At 57.1% G+C, this 17,164-nt stretch overlaps 2 protein-coding genes and 2 long non-coding RNA genes across 7 annotated transcripts in view; 2 read left to right on the top strand and 2 right to left on the bottom strand.

The window, feature by feature from the left end:
• Nucleotides 1-1,402, top strand: part of SCNM1 (sodium channel modifier 1) — a 22,629-nt gene extending 21,227 nt beyond the window's left edge. Inside the window, exon 8 of one of the 2 annotated variants that reach the window (XM_085082684.1) lies at nucleotides 1,238-1,402. In XM_085082684.1, coding sequence (XP_084938810.1) covers nucleotides 1,238-1,328 — 91 coding nt within the window. In that variant the 3' untranslated portion in view covers nucleotides 1,329-1,402. Of the gene's footprint in view, nucleotides 1-644; nucleotides 744-1,237 lie in introns of those variants that run through there. The other variant, XM_085082685.1, reaches the window with a different exon arrangement.
• Nucleotides 1,403-2,289: 887 nt separating this feature from the next.
• Nucleotides 2,290-16,721, bottom strand: TMOD4 (tropomodulin 4). 3 transcript variants are annotated; one of them, XM_085082681.1, is made up of 13 exons: nucleotides 16,671-16,721; nucleotides 15,392-15,516; nucleotides 14,035-14,191; nucleotides 12,431-12,483; nucleotides 11,913-11,982; nucleotides 9,732-9,821; nucleotides 8,492-8,622; nucleotides 7,255-7,278; nucleotides 6,952-7,035; nucleotides 5,858-6,058; nucleotides 5,750-5,815; nucleotides 4,167-4,311; nucleotides 2,290-2,405 (listed from the first exon to the last, which is right to left on the bottom strand). In XM_085082681.1, exons 2-13 carry the CDS (start codon nucleotides 15,512-15,514, stop codon nucleotides 2,371-2,373), a joined length of 1,179 nt encoding a protein of 392 aa, XP_084938807.1. In that variant the 5' UTR covers nucleotides 15,515-15,516; nucleotides 16,671-16,721; the 3' UTR covers nucleotides 2,290-2,370. The 3 variants fall into 3 exon arrangements, with proteins under 3 accessions (XP_084938807.1, XP_084938806.1, XP_084938808.1); XM_085082680.1 differs by having other exon boundaries at nucleotides 16,576-16,712; XM_085082682.1 differs by lacking the exon at nucleotides 16,671-16,721 and adding an exon at nucleotides 14,322-14,457 and having other exon boundaries at nucleotides 14,035-14,212; nucleotides 15,392-15,519.
• On the top strand, nucleotides 2,806-3,775 carry LOC146427399 (uncharacterized). The gene is made up of 3 exons (XR_014856567.1): nucleotides 2,806-2,973; nucleotides 3,380-3,569; nucleotides 3,716-3,775. It is a non-coding gene; the product is annotated as an uncharacterized LOC146427399 (long non-coding RNA).
• Nucleotides 5,115-5,583, bottom strand: LOC146427398 (uncharacterized). The gene is made up of 3 exons (XR_014856566.1): nucleotides 5,424-5,583; nucleotides 5,256-5,351; nucleotides 5,115-5,189 (listed from the first exon to the last, which is right to left on the bottom strand). It is a non-coding gene; the product is annotated as an uncharacterized LOC146427398 (long non-coding RNA).
• Nucleotides 16,722-17,164: the final 443 nt, after the last annotated feature.

Genomic DNA, 17,164 nt, shown 5'->3' with positions numbered 1-17,164 from the left:
AAAAACCAAAAAAATAATCCCTAAAAAGCCCCCTAAAATCCCTGAAAAAGTCAGAAAAAATCCCCAAAAAATCTCAAAAAACCCTAAAAAAACCAAAAAAAAAATCCCAAAAACCTCCAAAAATTCCCAAAAATCCCAAAATCCATCGTTTTTCCCAATCCCAGCTCAGGGTGGATCCAGGATTCCTGTGGGAATTGGGTGAAGGATGAGAATGTGGGATTGGACTCGAAAAATCCCCAAAAAATCCTTCAAAAATCCTCAAAAAATCCCAAAAAAATCCTGAAAAAAACCCTAAAAAATCCTCCAAAAATCCCCAAAAAATCCTCAAAAAATTCCCAACGTATCCCAAAAAAAATCACTAAAAAATCCTCAAAAATCCCTAAAAAACCCGAAAAAATCCTTTAAAAATCCCTTAAAAATCCTCAAAAATGCCTAAAAAAACCCTAAAAATTCCCCCAAAAATCCCCAAAAAATCATCCAAAAAATCATCCAAAAATCACCAAAAAATCACCAAAAAATCACCAAAAAATCCTCAAAAAACCCCTAAAAAATCCCAAAAAACCCTAAAAAAACCCCTAAAAAATCCCCAAAACCCCCCAAAATTCAAAAACATCCCAAAATCCAACATTTTCCCCCAATCCCAGCTCAGGGTGGATCCAGGATTGCTGTGGGAATTGGATGAAGGACGAGAATGTGGAATTCGACTTGAAAAATCCCTAAAAAATCCTCCAAAAATCCCTAAAAAAAAATCTTCCAAAAATCCCTTAAAAACCTTTAAAAAATCCCCCAAAATCTCACAAAATCCTCAAAATCTTAATGTATCCCAAAATTCCTAAAAACCCAAAAATAAAAAAATCCCCAAAACATCCCCAAAAATTCTCAAAAATCCTGAAAAATCCTTTAAAATCCTCAAAAAATCCTCAAAAATAAAAAAATTCCTAAAAAATCCCTCAAAAATCCCAAAAATCCCTAAAAAATCCCCAAACCCCTAAAAATCTCAAAAATCCTTTTAAAAATTCCCAAAAATCCCAAATAATCCCTAAAAAGTCGTCAAAAAATCCCTAATGTATCCCAAAAAAATTCTCAAAAAATCCCTAAAAAATCCTCAAAAAATCCCCAAAAATCCTCAAAAAAGCCTAAAAAACCCCTAAAAATTCCTAAAAAATTCCCAAAGATTATAAAAAATCCTGAAAAAAATCCCAAAAATCCCAAAATCCATCGTTTTTCCCAATCCCAGCTCAGGGTGGATCCAGGATTCCTGTGGGAATTGGGTGAAGGACCAGAATGTGGAATTCGACTCGGACGAGGAGGAGCCGCCGCCGCTCTGACCCCAAATGTCCCCAAAATGTCCCCAAATGTCCCCAAATGTCCCCAAATCCCCGGAAATACAGCCTGGAGAGGAGGCTGAGGTGTTGGAGTTGTTGGGAATTGGGACAAAATTGGGGATTTTGGGGTTTTTCTGGTCAGGTTTGGGGGATTTTTACCCCAAAATCACCTCAGGGATGTCTAAATGGGGGAATTTGGGGTTTTTTGTGGGATTTGGTGATCCCAGAGATTTGGGGGATGTGGTGGGGTGGGCTGATCCCAAATCCTGAAATCCCAAAATCCCAGAAACCCAAAAGCCCAAAATTTCAAAATCCCCAAATCCCAAAACCCCAAAAATCCCAAATCCACTGAATCTCAAAATCCCCAAATCCCCAAAATCCCAAATCCCAAAATCCTGAAATGCCAAAAACCCAAATCCTGAAATATCCTGAAATCCCAAAAATCTCCAAAATCCCAAATCCCGAAAATCCCAAATCCACCAAATCTCAAAATCCCTAAATCCCCAAATCCCAAAAACCCAATACCCAAAATCACAAAATCTCAATTCCTGAAATCCAAAATCCCAAAAATCCCTAAAACCCCAAATCCCCAAATCCCCAAAATCCCAAAAATCCCAAAACCTCAAAATCCCAAAACCCCAAAATCCAAATCCCCAAATTCCAAATCCCAAAACCCCAAAATACCGAAATCCTAAATCCCAAAACCCCCAAATCCCCAATTCCCCAAACCTCAAACCCCAAAATCCCAAATCCCCAAAATCCCCAAACCCCAAAATCCCAAATCCCTAAAAATCCCAAATCCCAAATCCCCAAAAACCCAAAACCCCAAAATTTTAAATCCCAAAATCCCAAATCCCCAAAAACCCCAAAATCCCAAAAACCCAAATCCCCAAAAACCCAAATCCCAAACCCCCAAAATCCCCAAAACCCCAAATTCTGCCCCAAAAGGATCCCAAAATCCACATTTTTCGGGATTTTTCCAGTTTTATTCCAGCACTTCCTGAGTTTGGGGTTGATGGGAAATTTGGGGGAATTTTTAGGATTTTCAGGATTTTTCCGATTTCTTCTGTTGTTGGCGACCTGGGGGGAGAGGAGAGGGGGGTGAGGGGTGGAGGGGACATTTGGGGACACTTGGGGACATTTGGGGACGTTCTTGGAGATCCCAAATTCCTGCCTGAGGTGGCATTTGGGGACATTTGGGGACACTTGGGGACATTCCTGGAGGTCATTGGGATGTTAGGGATAAACCTGAGATCCCAAATTGCTGCCTGAGGTGACATTTGGGGACACTTGGGGACATTTGGGGACATTCCTGAAGAACATTGAGATGGAAGGACAAACCTGGGACCCCAAATTCCTGCCTGAGGTGACACTTGGGGACATTTGGGGACACTTGGGGACATTCCTGGAGATCATTGGGGATGGAGGAACAAACCTGAGACCCCAAATTGCTGCCTGAGGTGACATTTGGGGACATCTGGGGACATTCCTGGAGATCATTGGGATGTCAGGGACAAACCTGGGACCCCAAATTGCTGCCTGAGGTGACATCTGGGGACATTTGGGGACACTTGGGGACACTTGGGGACATTTCTGGAGGTCATTGGGATGTTAGGGATAAACCTGAGACCCCAAATTCCTGCCTGAGGTGACATCTGGGGACATCTGGGGACATTTGGGGACATTCCTGGATCTCCTCCTAAGGTGGGTTCAGCTCTGGGACCCCAAATTGCTGCCTGAGGTGGCATTTGGGGACACTTGGGGACACTTGGGGACATTCCTGGAGATCATTGGGATGGAGGGAAAAACCTGGGATCCCAAATTCCTGCTGAGGTGACATCTGGGGACATCTGGGGACATTTGGGGACATTCCTGGAGATCCCAAATTGCTGCCTGAGGTGACATTTGGGGACATCTGGGGACATTCCTGGATCTCCTTCTAAGGTGGGTTCAGCTCTGGGACCCCAAATTCCTGCCTGAGGTGACATTTGGGGACATTCCTGAAGAACATTGAGATGGAAGGACAAACCTGGGATCCCAAATTGCTGCCTGAGGTGACATCTGGGGACACCAGGTGGCATGTGGGGACACTTGGGGACACAGGTGACACTCACACAGCTCTTTGTTCTGTGTCACCGTGGTGTGACCCCTCTAACCTGACCCAGGTGACATTTGGGGACACAGGTGACACTCATGCAGCTCGTTGTTCCGTGTCACCACGGTGTCACCCCTCTAACCCCCCAGGTGACACTTGGGGACACTTGGGGACACTTAAGGAGCTCGTTGTTGCGTGTCACCACAGTGTGACACCTCTAACCCCCCCAGGTGACATTTGGGGACACAGGTGACACGCAGCTCGTTATTCCGTGTCACCCCTCTAACCCCCCCAGGTGACACCTGGGGACACTGGTGACACTCACGCAGCTCGTTGTTGCATGTCACAGCAGTGTCACCCCCCCAGACCCCCCAGGTGACCCAGGTGACACTTGGGGACACTCACGCAGCTCGTTGTTGCGTGTCACTGCAGTGTGACCCCTCTAACCCCCCCAGGTGACACTTGGGGACACTTGGTGACACCGGTGACACTCACGGAGCTCGTTGTTGCGTGTCACTGCAGTGTCACCCCTCTAACCCCCCCAGGTGACATTTGGGGACATTTGGGGACACCGGTGACACTCACGCAGCTCGTTGTTGCGTGTCACCGCAGTGTGACCCCTCTAACCCCCCCCAGGTGACACTTGGGGACACCGGTGACACTCACGGAGCTCGTTGTTGCGTGTCACCCCTCTAACCCCCCCCAGACCCCCCAGGTGACACTTGGGGACACTTGGTGACACTCACGCAGCTCGTTGTTGCGTGTCACCGCCATGGCGGCTCTGGCCCGAGGTCCCTGCAGGGTGAAGTTGTAGCCAAAGCGAAGGACTTGGGGACATTGCTCCAGCATGGTGGCCATGGCCATCTCCACCGTGTCACCGAGCCGCTGGGCCTGCGGGGACAGCAGTGTGACATTGGGGACATCAGTGTGACATTGGGGACATCAATGTGACACTGGGGACATTGCTCCAGCATGGTGGCCATGGCCATCTCCACTGTGTCACCGAGCCGCTGGGCCTGCAGTGGGGACATTGGGGACATCAGTGTGACACTGGGGACATGGCCATCTCCACCGTGTCACCGAGCCGCTGGGCCTGCAGTGGGGACATTGGGGACATCAATGGGGACATCAGTGTGACACTGGGGACATTGCTCCAGCATGGTGGCCATGGCCATCTCCACCATGTCACCGAGCCGCTGAGCCTGAGGGGACATTGGGGACATCATGGGGACATTGCTCCAGCGTGGTGGCCATGGCCATCTCCACCGTGTCACCAAACCGCTGAGCCTGCAGTGGGGACATCAGTGTGACATTGGGGACATGACTGGGGACATTGTCACCCCCCCGTGTCCCTCCTGTCCCATTGCTGTTGCTGTCACTGTCACTGTCCCCAGCACTGTCACCTGGTTATCCACGCGCAGCTCAGCCAGTGTCCTGTTTGTCCCCGTCATTGTCCCCAACACCCGCAGCATTGCTGTCACTGTCACTGTCACTGTCACCTGGTTATCCACGCGCAGCTCGGTCAGTGTCCTGTTTGTCACTGTCATTGTCCCCAACACCCGCAGCATTGCTGTCACTGTCCCTGTCACTGTCACTGTCAGTGTCACCTGGTTATCCACTCGGAGCTCAGCCAATGTCCTGTTTGTCCCTGTCATTGTCCCCAACACTGTCACTGTCAGTGTCACCTGGTTATCCACACGCAGCTCAGCCAGTGTCCTGTTTGTCCCTGTCATTGTCCCCAACACTGTCACTGTCCCCAGCACTGTCACCTGATTATCCACTCGCAGCTCGGCCAGTGTCCTGTTTGTCCCTGTCATTGTCCCCAGCGCTGTCACTGTCACTGTCACCTGGTTATCCACTCGCAGCTCGGCCAGTGTCCTGTTTGTCACTGTCATTGTCCCCAGCACTGTCACTGTCACTGTCAGTGTCACCTGGTTATCCACTCGGAGCTCGGTCAGTGTCCTGTTTGTCACTGTCATTGTCCCCAACACTGTCACTGTCACTGTCACCTGGTTATCCACACGCAGCTCGGTCAGTGTCTTGTTTGTCCCTGTCATTGTCCCCAGCACTGTCACTGTCACTGTCACTGTCACTGTCACCTGGTTATCCACTCTGAGCTCAGCCAATGTCCTGTTTGTCCCTGTCATTGTCCCCAACACGTGCAGCATTGCTGTCACTGTCACTGTGTCACTGTCACCTGGTTATCCACACGCAGCTCGGTCAGTGTCCTGTTTGTCACTGTCATTGTCCCCAACACCCGCAGCATTGCTGTCACTGTCACTGTCCCCAACACTGTCACTGTCACTGTCCCCAGCACTGTCAGTGTCACCTGATTATCCACTCGGAGCTCGGTCAGTGTCCTGTTTGTCCCTGTCATTGTCCCCAGCACTGTCACCTGGTTATCCACACGCAGCTCAGCCAGTGTCCTGTTTGTCACTGTCATTGTCCCCAGCACCCGCAGCATTGCTGTCACTGTCACTGTCAGTGTCACCTGGTTATCCACTCTGAGCTCGGTCAGTGTCCTGTTTGTCCCTGTCATTGTCCCCAACACCCTCAGCATTCCCGCGCTGCTGATGAAGTTGGACTCCAGGTTGAGGCTCTGCAGGCTCTGGTTGTGCTCCAGCATCTCTGCCACCGCCTGGGGACACCACGGGGACACAAAGGGACACCTCAGGGACACCAAAGTGGCACCTGAGTGTCACTGAAGTGTCACCAAAGAATTACCTAAGTGGCACAAATGTATCACCTCAGTATCAGCAAAGTGGCACTAAAGTGGCACCAAAGTGGCATCAAAGTGGCACCAAAGTGGCACCAGAGTGGCACCTGGTTGTCATCAAAGTGGCACCTGAGTGGCACCAAAGTGACACCAAAGTGGCATCAGAGTGACACCACAGGGTCACCAAAGTGGCACCTGAGTGGCACCTGAGTGGCACCAAAGTGATGCCACAGTGTCACCAAAGTGTCACCTGAGTGTCACCTCAGGTCAACACAGTGTGACAGCAGTGTCACCTTGGGTTGCCAGAGTGTCACCAAAGTGTCACCAGAGTCACCTCAGTGTCTCAGTAACACTTGGGGACACTTGGGGACACAGGGAACGTTTGGCAGGGACTGTCCCAACCCATTTGGGGACCCTGGGGACACCTGGGGACACTTGGGTACATTTGGGGACACTTGGGGACATTTGGGGACACAGGGAATGTTTGGCAAGGACTGTCTTAGCCCATCTGGTGACACCTGGGGATATTTGGTGACACTGGGGACATTGGTGACTCACGTTGGCCACAAGGGGGACACAGGGAATGTTTAGCAGGGACTGTCCCATCCCATCTGGGGACATTTGGTGACACTTGGGGACATCTGAGGACACACTCCATGTTTGGCAGTGACCGCCGCAGCCCCTTTGGTGTCATTGGTGACACTTGGGGACACTTGAGGAAACAGGGAACATTTGGCAGTGACTCTTCCATCCCATTTGCTGACATTGGTGACATTGGTGACACTTGGGGACATTTGGGGACACAGGTGACTCACGTTGGCCACCAGGTCGTTGCTGCGAGTCGCTGCCAGGCTGAGGCTCCTGACGTGAGTGTTGCTCTTGATGGCCTCGCAGATGGCCTGGAGGGTGGGGACATCGATGGCCTGAGGGGACATTGGGAACATTGGGGACAATGAGCAGATGGCCTGCAGCGTGGGGACATCGATGGCCTGAGGGGACATTGGGGACAGTTAGGGACATTGGGGACAGGGTCACTGGATGGCCTGGAGGGTGGGGACATTGACGGCCTGTGGGGACATTGGGGACATTGGGGACATTGGGGACAATGAGCAGATGGCCTGCAGCGTGGGGACATCGATGGCCTGAGGGGACATTGGGGACAGTTAGGGACAGTTAGGGACAGTGGGGACATTGGGGATGGTTAGGGACAATGAGCAGATGGCCTGGAGCACGGGGACATTGATGGCCTGTGGGGACAGCGGGGACATTGGGGACAGTTGGGGACATTGGGAACAGATGGGGACATTGGGGACAGTTAGGGACATCCCCAGATGGCCTGGAGTGTGGGGACATCGATTGCCTGAGGGGACAGTGGGGACAGTTGGGGACAATGACCAGATGACCTGCAGTCACCGATGGCCTGTGAGGACAGTGGGGACAGTGTCACCAGGCGCTGGGGACATCACCATGGGGCTGGGGACATCCCCAGGAGTGTGGGGACACTGATGGCCTGGTGGGAACAGTTGGGGACAGTTGGGGACAGGGTCACCAGGGGCTGGGGTGGCACCAGAGTGGCAGCAGGGGACTGCAGGTGACACCAGGGTGACACCAAGGTGGCACCAGGGGACTCTAGGTGACACCAGGGTGGCACCAAGGTGGCACCAGGGGACTCTAGGTGACACCAGGGTGACACCAAGGTGGCAGCAGGGGACTCTGGGTGACAGCAGGGTGACAGCAGGGTGTCCCCAGGGCGCTGCGGGTGGCTCTGAGGGCACAGTGCCAGCCCTGGATGTCACCCAAGGCAGTGGAAATGTCACCAAGGGGGGGAAATGTCACCAAGGCATGTCCCTGGACAGAGCCCAGCGCCCTGGGGACACCCTGGGGACATTCTGGATAGGGTGACACAGCCCTTGGGGACACCCTGGGGACATCCTGGGATGGTGACAAAGTCTGGGACAGGGATTGTCACCCTGGGGACATCCTGGGGACACCCTGGGACAGGATTGTCACCCTGGGGCCACCCTGGATAGGGTGACACAGCCCTTGGGGACACCCTGGGGTGGGACCTGTCACCCTGCCACCATCTGGGGACACCCTGGGGACAGGAGCCACCCCCTGGGGACAGCCTGGGGACATCCTGGGACAGGAACCACCCCCTGGGGACATCCTGGGGACAGCCTGGGGACACTGTGGGGACAGAAGCCACCCCCAGGGACATCCTGGGGACACCCTGGGACAGGAACCACCCCCTGGGGACACCCTGGGGACACCTTGGGGACAAAAGCACCCCCTGGGGACACCCTGGGGACAGCCTGGGCTGGGGACAGTGGCACCGCGGTGTCACCTGTGTGTCACCTGCATGTTGTTGAGGTTGACGTCCAGCAGCTCAGGGTCATTGTCCCTCAGGCGCCGCAGAGTGTCCTCGACGTCCGTGGGGTTTGGGGGCTCGTCGGGGACAGGCCGGTACCGGTCTGGCTGGACAACACCTGGGGACACCATGGGGACAGCTTGGGGACATGGGGACAGCTTGGGGACATGGGGATAGAGCTCAGGGACATGGGGACAGTGCAGGGATAGTGTGGGGACAGTGTGGAGACATGGGGACAGCTTGGGGACACTGAACGTCCGTGGGGTTCGGGGGCTCGTCGGGGACAGGCCGGTACCGGTCTGGCTGGACAACACCTGGGGACAGCATGGGGACAGCTTGGGGACAGCTTGGGGACAGTGTGGGGACATGGGGATAGAGCTCAGGGACATGGGGACACAATGGGGACAGCTTGGGGACACTGAACGTCCGTGGGGTTTGGGGGCTCGTCGGGGACCGGCCGGTACCGGTCTGGCTGGACAACACCTGGGGACATGGGGACAGTGTGGGGACATGGGGACAGCTTGGGGACACCGTGGGTACAGCGTGGGGACAGTATGGGGACATGGGGACACTGAACATCCATGGGGTTTGGGGGCTCGTTGGGGACAGGCCGGTACCGGTCTGGCTGGACAACACCTGGGGACACCATGGGGACAGCTTGGGGACAGCTTGGGGACAGCTTGGGGACAGTGCTCAGGGACATGGGGACAGAGCTCAGGGACATGGGGACACAATGGGGACAGCTTGGGGACATTGAACGTCCGTGGGGTTCGGGGGTTCATCAGGGACTGGCCGGTACCGATCTGGCTGGACAACACCTGGGGACATGGGGACAGCTTGGGGACACCGTGGGGACAGAGCTCGGGGACATGGGGACAGCATGAGGACATGGGGACACTGAATGTCTGTGGGGTTCGGGGGTTCATAGGGGACCGGCTGGTACTGGTCTGGCTGGACAACACCTTGGGGACACCATGGGGACAGCTTGGGGACAGAGCTCAGGGACATGGGGACAGCTTGGGGACACCATTGGGACAGTGTGGGGAGAGCATGGTGACACCATGGGGACAAGGCTCAGGGACATGGGGACAGTGTGGGGACAGAGCTCAGGGACATGGGGACACCACAGGGACAGCGTGGGGACACCACGGGGACAGCGTGGGGACACCACGGGGACAGGGACACGGCGAGGAGCATGTCCCCTGTCGGTGTCCCTTTGTCACTCACTGTTGATGCCCTCGGTGTTGGTGATGTCACCGCTGCAGATGGCATCGTAGTACTGCTTGTTGCTCATCAGCGTGTACATGCCCAGGATGGCTGCGGGGACATGGGGACATCAGGGACAGCGGGGACATTGGGGGACAGCGGGGGACAGCGGGGACATTGGGGGACAGCAGGGGACAGTGGGGACATCAGGGGACAGTGGGGACATCAGGGGACAGTGGGGACATCAGGGACATCAGGGGACGGGGGACATGGGACATCGGGGACAGCGGGGACATCAGGGGACAGTGGGGCAGGGGGACAGCGGGGACATCAGGGACAGCGGGGACATCAGGGACAGCGGGGACATCAGGGACAGCGGGGACATCAGGGTAGCGGACAGGGGGACATCAGGGGACGTTGGGGACAGCGGGGTGGGGGGGGACATCAGGGACAGCGACATTGGGGGATAGCTAGACATTGGGACATCAGGACAGCGGGACATCGGGACAGCGGGACATGAGGGGACAGCGGGGACATGGGGACATCGGGGACATGGGGACATCAGGGGACATGGGGCATCAGGGACAGTGGGGACATCAGGGGACAGCGGGGACATCGGGGGAAAACGGGGACATCGGGGGACAGTGGGGACATCAGGGGACAGCGGGGACATCAGGGACAGCGGGGACACTGGGGACAGCGGGGAAATCAGGGGACAGTGGGGACAGCGGGGACAGTGGGGACATCAGGGGACAGCGGGGACATCAGGGGATAGCGGGGACACTGGGGACAGCAGGGACACTGGGGGACAGCGGGGACATCAGGGAACAGCGGGGACATCAGGGGACAGCGGGGACACTGGGGACAGCGGGGAAGTCAGGGACATCGGGGACAGCAGGGGACAGCGGGGACATTGGGGACAGTGGGGAAATCGGACATCGGGGACAGCGGGGACATCAGGGGACAGCAGGGACATTGGGGACAGGTGTGGACACTCAGGTGTGTGTGACACAGAGACAGGTGTGACACTCAGGTGTGTGACACAGGGACAGCTGTGTGACACTCAGGTATGTGACACTCAGGGGTGTGACACTGGGATGTGTGTGACACTCAGGTATGTGACGCTCAGCAGTGTGACACTCAGAGGTGTGACACAGGGGCAGGTGTGTGACACTCAGGGGTGTGACACTCGGGGGTGTGACACTCAGAGGTGTGACACAGGGGCAGGTGTGTGACACTCAGGGGTGTGACACTCAGGGGTGTGACACTCGGGGGTGTGACACTCGGGGGTGTGACACAGGGACAGGTGTGACAGGCTGGCCTCATGCACGGTGCTCCCTGCCTGTGTGACATGTGTGACACTGTGTGACATGTATGACACTGACATGTGTGATGTGTGACAGGAGTGACATGTGTGACACTGTGTGACAGGTGTGACACGTGTGCAGCCCTGAGGGACACTGTTACCCTCAGCCGAGGCTGTTCTGCTGCCAAAGCCAATCCCAATTCCTGTTTCCTCCTGCGGCGCAAATCCTGTCCTCATTCCGATCCCAATCCCATCCCAATCCCAAATCCCAAATCCCACCCCAATCCCATCCCATTCCCTATCCCATCCCCACCCCAATCCCATTTTCATCTCCATCCCATCCCATCCCCAAACCCAATCCCATCCCATTCCCGATCCCAACCTCAACCCTATAATGCCATCCCAATCCTGACCCCAATCCCATCCTGATCCCATCCCATCCCATCCCGACCCCAAACCCTATAATCCCAACCCCAACCCTATAAACCCATCCCAATCCCAATCCTGACCCCATCTTGATCCCATCCCATCCCATCCCGACCCCAAACCCTATAATCCCAACCCCAACCCTATAAACCCATCCCAATCCCAATCCTGACCCCATCTTGATCCCATCCCATCCCATCCTGACCCCAATCCCATCCCATTCCCAACCCCAACCCCAACCCTATAATCCCATCCCAATCCTGACCCCAAACCCATCTTGATCCCATCCCATTCCATCCCAACCCCAAACCCAATCCCATCCCATTCCCATTCCCAACCCCAACCCTATAATCCCATCTCAATTCTGACCCCAATCCTGACCCTAAACCCATCTTGATCCCATCCCATCCCATCCCGACCCCATTCCCAATCCCAACCCTGACCCCAATCCCGACCCCGCTGTCGCTCACCGGCGATGTCACACATCTCGGCGTCGGTGGCATTGGCCAAAGCCTCCTCCAGCTCCGGCTCCAGTGTCACCTGCTCCTCACGAGGGACGTCCTTGGAGGTGGTCTTGGGGACAAACGGCTTCCCTGGGGACACGGGGACACAGTGTGACCTTGGGGACACTGGGACAGTGTCACAGTGTCACCTGCTCCTCACGAGGGACGTCCTTGGAGGTGGTCTTGGGGACAAACGGCTTCCCTGGGGACACGGGGACACAGTGTGACCTTGGGGACACTGGGACAGTGTCACAGTGTCACCTGCTCCTCACGAGGGACGTCCTTGGAGGTGGTCTTGGGGACAAACGGCTTCCCTGGGGACACGGGGACACAGTGTGACCTTGGGGACACTGGGACAGTGTCACAGTGTCACCTGCTCCTCACGAGGGACGTCCTTGGAGGTGGTCTTGGGGACAAACGGCTTCCCTGGGGACACGGGGACACAGTGTGACCTTGGGGACACTGGGACAGTGTCACAGTGTCACCTGCTCCTCCCGGGGGACGTCCTTGGAGGTGGCCTTGGGGACAAACGGCTTCCCTGGGGACACACGGACAGGGTCACAGTGGGACCTTGGGGACACCGGGGCAGTGTCACAGTGTCACCTGCTCCTCACGAGGGAGGTCCTTGGAGGTGGTCTTGGGGACAAACGGCTTCCCTGGGGACATGGGGACAAGGTCACAGAGGGACCTTGGGGACATGGGGACAGGGGACAGGGTCACACCAGGCATGGGGACAATGGGCATGGTGGCAACAGGGACACAGGACACAGGGACAGGCTGGGGACAGCGGATGGAGCGGAACAGGGACAAGGTGACACCCTTGGGGACATCGAGGGGGTGGCCCAGGGATGAGGCCACCAGGGGGAGGTGACAGTGACAGGGGGAGGTGACACTGCCAGGAGGTGACACTGGCCAGTGGCCGTGCCCGGGGCTGGCACTGACCATCCTGGGAGGTGACACTGGCCAGTGGCCATCTCGGGGCTGGCACTGACCATCCTGGGAGGTGACAGTGCCAGGGGAGGTGACACTGGCCGGTGACCATCCCGGGAGGTGACAGTGCCAGGGGAGGTGACACTGGCCAGTGGCCGTGCTCAGGGCTGGCACTGACCATCGGGGGAGGTGACAGTGCCAGGGGAGGTGACACTGGCCGGTGACCATCCGGGGAGGTGACAGTGCCAGGGGAGGTGACAGTGCCAGGGGAGGTGACACTGGCCAGTGGCTGTGCTCAGGGCTGGCACTGACCATCCCGGGAGGTGCGTGGGGGGGTGTGGGGTGTCCGGGAGGTGACAGTGCCAGGGGAGGTGACACTGGCCGGTGACCATCCCGGGAGGTGACAGTGCCAGGGGAGGTGACACTGGCCGGTGACCATCCCGGGAGGTGACAGTGCCAGGGGAGGTGACACTGGCCGGTGACCATCCCGCCTGGCGCAGCCCCAGCTCGCCCAGGACACCTGAGCCGCTGGCGAGGCCGAGCTAAATATACCAACCCTGCGGGGCCCTGTCCCCTGCAGTGTCCCCAAACTGTCCCCAGACTGTCCCAACTCATCCCCAAACTGTCCCCAGGCTGTCCCCAGGCTGTCCCCACACCTTTTTTCTCCCCGGTGAAGGGCACGAGGTCCTGGTGCTCCTCAGCCTCCATCGCCTGCTTCTCCAGGTGCTGTGAGCTGTCCCTAAACTGTCCCAAACCATCCCCAAACTGTCCCCAAAACTGTCCCTAACTGTCCCAACCATTCCAAAACTGTCCCCAGACTGTCCCCAAGCTGTCCCCACACCTTTTTTCTCCCCGGTGAATGGCACGAGGTCCTGGCGCTCCTCAGCCTCCATCGCCTGCTTCTCCAGGTGTTGTGAACTGTCCCTAAACTGTCCCCAAAACTGTCCCAAACTGTCCCAACCATTCCAAAACTGTCCCCAGACTGTCCCCAAGCTGTCCCCACACCTTTTTTCTCCCCGGTGAATGGCACGAGGTCCTCAGCCTCCATCGCCTGCTTCTCCAAGTGTTGTGAACTGTCCCTAAACTGTCCCCAAACTGTCCTAAACTGTCCCAAACTGTCCCAAATCATCCCCAAACTGTCCCCAGACTGTCCCCACACCTTTTTTCTCCCCGGTGAAGGGCACGAGGTCCTGGCGCTCCTCAGCCTCCATCGCCTGCTTCTCCAGGTGCTGCAGCAAAGCCTCTCTGTCCAGAGGTCCAGTTGGGCTCTTGTGGGTTTGATCTCTCTGCCGCAGCCCGGCGGGCAGCAGGACGTTCTGGGGACAGCAGCGGTGACACTGTCACCCCGGGGGGTCAGCAGGACCCCGAGGGCAGCAGGATGTTCTGGGGACATTTCTGGTGTCACCCAGGTGGTCAGCAGGATGTTCTGGGGACAGCAGCGGTGACACTGTCACCCCGGGGGGTCAGCAGGTCACCTTGGTCACCCCCATGGGCAGCAGGACGTTCTGGGGACAGCAGCGGGGTCACTGTCACCCCCGGGTGGCCCTGGTGGGCAGCAGGACCCCAAGGGCAGCAGGACGTTCTGGGGACAGCAGCGGGGTCACTGTCACCCCCGGGGGGTCAGCAGGACACTCTGGGGACATTTTCTGTCACCCCCGGGGGCTCAGCAGGACACTCTGGGGCCATTTCCCATGTCACCCTGGTGCTCAGCAGGACATTCTGGGGACATTTCCCGTGTCACCCCCATGGTCAGCAGGACACTCTGGGGACATTTCCCATGTCACCCGCGGGTGGTCAGCAGGATGTTCTGGGGACATCAGTAGTGTCACCCCTGGGTGGTCAGTGGGACTCCCTGGTCACCCCCATGGGCAGCAGGACACTCTGGGGACAGCAGCGGGGTCACTGTCACCCCGGGGGGTCAGCAGGACACTCTGGGGACATTTCCCATGTCACCCCCCAGGGGGTCAGCAGGACACCCTGGTGACCCCCATGGGCAGCAGAACATTCTGGGGACATCAGCGGTGTCACTGTCACCCCAGGTGGGCAGCAGGACACTCTGGTCACCCCCGGGTGGTCAGCAGGACATTCTGGGGACATTTCTGGTGTCACCCCCATGGTCAGCAGGACATTCTGGGGACATTTCCCATTCTGGGGATATCAGCAGTGTCACCCTGGTGGTCAGGTGGACATTCTAGGGACATTTCCCATTCTGGGGACATTTCCCGTGTCACCCCCATGGTCAGCAGGACATTCTGGGGACATTTCCCATTCTGGGGACATTTCCTGTGTCACCCCTGGGTGCTCAGCAGGACATTCTGGGGACATCAGCAGTGTCACCTCCATGGGCAGCAGGACATTCTGGGGCCATTTCTGGTGTCACCCCCATGGGCAGCAGGACATTTTGGGGACATTTTGATCAGCAGGACATTCTGGGGACATTTCCCGTGTCACCCCCATGGTCAGCAGGACATTCTGGGGTCATTTCCGGTGTCCCCCCGGTGTCACCTCCTGCCCACCTCGGGGTCCATCTCGGCCAGCTCCATGTCCAGCTGCTCCAGCTCCTCTGGGGACAATTCCTGCAGGATTTTGTCCTCGTCGATGTCGCGATACTTCTCCAGCTCCTGCCGGTATGACGTCATGGCTGCGGGGACAGCGGGGACAGCGGGGCTGGGGACACCGGGGGACACCGGGGGACAGCCCGAAAAGGGTTGCCAAAAGTTGTCCCCGAGCTGTGTCACCTCCCAGGGTCACATCCCGCTCTGCCACTCCCCAAAGTCGCCGGGGGTGGCCTGGGGTGACAATGGGGGTGGCCTGAGGTGACAGTGGGGGTGGCCTGAGGTGACAATGGGGGTGGCAGTGTCTGGGGACACCGGGGGACACCGGGGGACACCTCAGTGCCACCCCCTGCAGGGACACCGGGTGACACCAGGGGACACCCCAGAAAGGGTGGCCAAAAGTTGTCCCCAAGCTGTGTCACCTCCCGGGGTCACATCCTCCTCTGCCAGTGTCCCCAAATCCCCCCGGATGACAGCAGGGACAAAGCTCGGGGTGTCCCCAGTGCCACCCTGGGCGGTGACCCCAAAAAGCCACTCTGGGTGTCCCCAGTGCCACCCTGGGTGGTGACCTCGCAAAGTGCCATTCTGGGTGTCCCCAGTGCCATTCTGGGTGTCCCCAGTGCCACCCCCGGCTTGTGCCCAATGCCACCCCGAGCTGTGCAACTCTGGGTGTCCCCAATGCCACTCTGGGTGTCCCCAGTGCCACCCTGGGTGGTGACCTCGCAAAGTGCCATTCTGGGTGTCCCCAATGCCACCCCCGGCTTGTCCCCAATGCCACCCCACGCGGTGACCCCACAAAGCCACTCTGGGTGTCCCCAGTGCCACTCTGAGTGTCCCCAATGCCAGCTCCAGAGTGTCCCCAGTGCCATCACCCGCGCTGTGACCCCACAGAGCCACTCCGGGTGTCCCCAGTGTCACCACCCGAGCTGTGACCCCACAAAGCCACTCTGGGTGTCCCCAGTGTCACCGTGGCTGTCCCCAAATCGGGACGGCGTGGCGACAACACCTGCGTGGGAAAATCCTTTAGGGAAAACATCCGAAATCCCAAAATCCCCTAAATTAGTGCCGCCGGAGGAGGGGGGAGGGGAGGGGAGGTGACACTGCCGCCACCCCTTTGGGGACAGCGCGGGGACATCGAATGGTACCTGGGCTGCTCCGAAATCCCGGAGCCGATACCGAAATGCGGAGCCGATCCCAAAATTCGGAGCCGATCCCAAAATATGGAGCCGATCCCAAATACTGCGGCTGATCCCAAAATTCGGAGCCGATCCCAAAATTCGGAGCCGATCCCAAATCCTGCGGCTGATCCCAAAATTCGGAGCCGATCCCAAAATTCGGAGCGATCCCAAATAATCGCAGGAGCGATCCCAAATAGTCCCGGAGCGATCCCAAATCCCGGGAGCGATCCCAAATCCCGGAGCGATCCCAAATCCCGGAGCGATCCCAAATCCCGGGAGCGATCCCAATTCCCGGGAGCGATCCCAAATACCGGAGCCGATCCTAAATAACCCCGCAGCGACCCCAAAGCGGCCGCGCCGACCCCAAATTCCCAAATCCCGGGAGCGATCCTAAATAATCCCGGGAGCGATCCCAAACCTCGGGAGCGATCCCAAATAATTGCAGGAGCGATCCTAAATCCTGGAGGTGATCCTAAACCCCCAGAGCGATCCCAAACCCCAGAGGTGATCCTAAACCCCGGAGCGATCCCAAGTACCGCAGCCGATCCTAAATAAT

This window comes from Lichenostomus cassidix, chromosome 25, assembly GCF_008360975.1.
Source record: "Lichenostomus cassidix isolate B80296 chromosome 25, HeHo_3.0, whole genome shotgun sequence".
Classification (NCBI taxonomy): Eukaryota; Metazoa; Chordata; class Aves; order Passeriformes; family Meliphagidae; genus Lichenostomus; species Lichenostomus cassidix.
Note: the sequence above shows the minus strand (reverse complement) of the source record. Positions and strands in the feature narration are given on the sequence as shown.